At 47.1% G+C, this 2,010-nt stretch overlaps 1 protein-coding gene across 1 annotated transcript; it reads right to left on the minus strand.

Annotated features, from left to right (window-relative positions):
* Positions 1–260: 260 nt before the first annotated feature.
* Positions 261–1,578, minus strand: FSUBG_69 (atp-dependent dna helicase; the record flags this gene model as incomplete). Its single annotated transcript, XM_036685146.1, has 3 exons — positions 261–1,039; positions 1,091–1,493; positions 1,555–1,578. 3 exons carry the CDS (start codon positions 1,576–1,578, stop codon positions 261–263), a joined length of 1,206 nt encoding a protein of 401 aa, XP_036544207.1.
* Between the last annotated feature and the right edge of the window lie 432 nt (positions 1,579–2,010).

The following is a 2,010-nucleotide window of genomic DNA, read 5'->3' on the forward strand; positions in this document are numbered from 1 at the left end:
AAGGTCCCCGGTTCGAGCCCGGGCGGAACCATTCTTTTGCTCTTTTTGACAACGTTTGTCGACCGCGCATTACCATCTTGCTTTTATGGATCCTGATGTAGCCAGTTGGATAACATGTAACAAGTGCTCCAGTGTTCAATCACTTGGAGAAGGTATTTCATGATTTGAACCCTTAAGTTTGAAAGCAATTGTCAAGTAACCCATTTCCAAAGATCTGTCTCCTTTTGCTTGTGCTTTTTCTTTTGGCTCTTATTCGTGGCTTAGAATAAATAAACATCCTGGTCGTCCCATTGAAACTCGGGTCCAAACTCATTGGCATATCTCCCCGCGACCTCCAACTCATTTGTTAGACACCGATCAAACACAACATCATGAGTTTTCGCAGCCGTTCTCCAAGCCTCCAGAACATCGCTACCAAGTACAGGGATATCCATCTTCCCAAGCACCATCAGGCCCTTTGCCGTACTGAAGCTAAACCCCGCACGCGATATATCCCCTTCAAAATCAGTAGGATCAAAGACATGTCGAACTGAGAGAGTTTTAATCTTGGGCATGCGGCAAACAGCATTTGCCGCCGCCACAAGAAAACGATCCATGACTGCCTCTTTCATGCGAGATTTGAAGCTGTTCTCTATCTCGCAGCCTGGGGGGCAGTAGATTCCATCAGTCGCCCATTCGCGGGTCTCCTGTCGTTGACGTTCTTCTTCTTCTGCTGATAAAGGATTTTCACCAGTGACTACCCATTCACCAGAAGGAAGAACGTCGCAAAATGCGAATGTGAAACTCTCGAGGGTCGGCCAGCAAGGATTTGCTTTCGTAGGTTGGAATACAGCACTGTCGATGCTTGCAAGAAGGATGATCTCTCGAATACCGCTTCTCTGGGTAAGTCGTTGTACGGCTTCGGAGAGAACATCGGCGTCTGAATCAGCTGCCATGATACTTAGAGGCTCAAAAGTCTGGTCTGGGATCCTTTCCCGCTGGTAGTCGATAAGCAACGTTTGCACAGCTATTGGTAGCAAATCCAAAGACTTGGCAAGGTCTACAATGCTGTTAGCGGGGACAGGTATCAGTGATAAAGAATCACTCTTACCGTTTCTGACTAGAGCATCCCCATAGACATACTCTCGTATACTTTCTATTGCCCTCACCCCAAACTTCTCCAACCGTGGCATCTTACTTGCAAGCCGACACATATCCCCAGGCGTGAACGAAGGTGTATCAGTAGATCCGCACGCTCTAAAGACTGATATCATAGGGAGTTCTGGGAAATCCTTCCACGTGTCAAAGAGCTCCATGTACTGCATTCCTTTTTGCGTGAATGTGACGCGAGATCCACTGCTTGACATCTCAAAGACTAACTCTATGTAGGGCTTCTCTTGACGTGGGAGATCTTTAAGAATTCCAAAAACTCTCTCTACAAAATCATTGAATTCTCGTTCATCACCGGGATGATGTTGACGAAAGTCGCAGTCTCCATGGGGTTTCGAGAATCCCTTCGGATATTTGCATATATGGCTGGCAAGAACGCACTTCACCGTGACATTTCGAACGTACAAGAGTCTTTGTGGTGTCAAGCATGTGACATACCTGGATTCTAGTACTTTATCTATTCTCAAGTGCAGGTCTCTGAATAGCAATGGTTCGATGAGCTGTTGCCAGCGCCGTGATACTGTTGCGACGGTGCTGAGCCGCAATGTTTTTTTCCATCGCAGTCCGCATATTATGCCTTGATGATATGACTTTGGGAGATCCCAGATGATCTTTCTCAAGATCTCTGGTGGTAGACGCTCGGCAGGATCCATGCGGGGTAGAAGGGATAAAGGAAGAGTGAAGTTGTTGGTCGTTGCAAGTTGAAGGCTTAAAAGGAGGCCGACACGTGATTTGATGTTGGGCGTCGAGTTGGCAGGGATGGAGCAAACGTGTAAGAGGTTAGAAATAATCTGCCAATAGATTTGCTTATTTGTATCTGTGAGACCAGGTTGCCTTTTCCGAGAGGTCCCAGCGCTTGGG

This window comes from Fusarium subglutinans (genome assembly GCF_013396075.1).
Source record: "Fusarium subglutinans strain NRRL 66333 chromosome Unknown NRRL66333_c0000001, whole genome shotgun sequence".
Taxonomy (NCBI): Eukaryota; Fungi; Ascomycota; class Sordariomycetes; order Hypocreales; family Nectriaceae; genus Fusarium; species Fusarium subglutinans.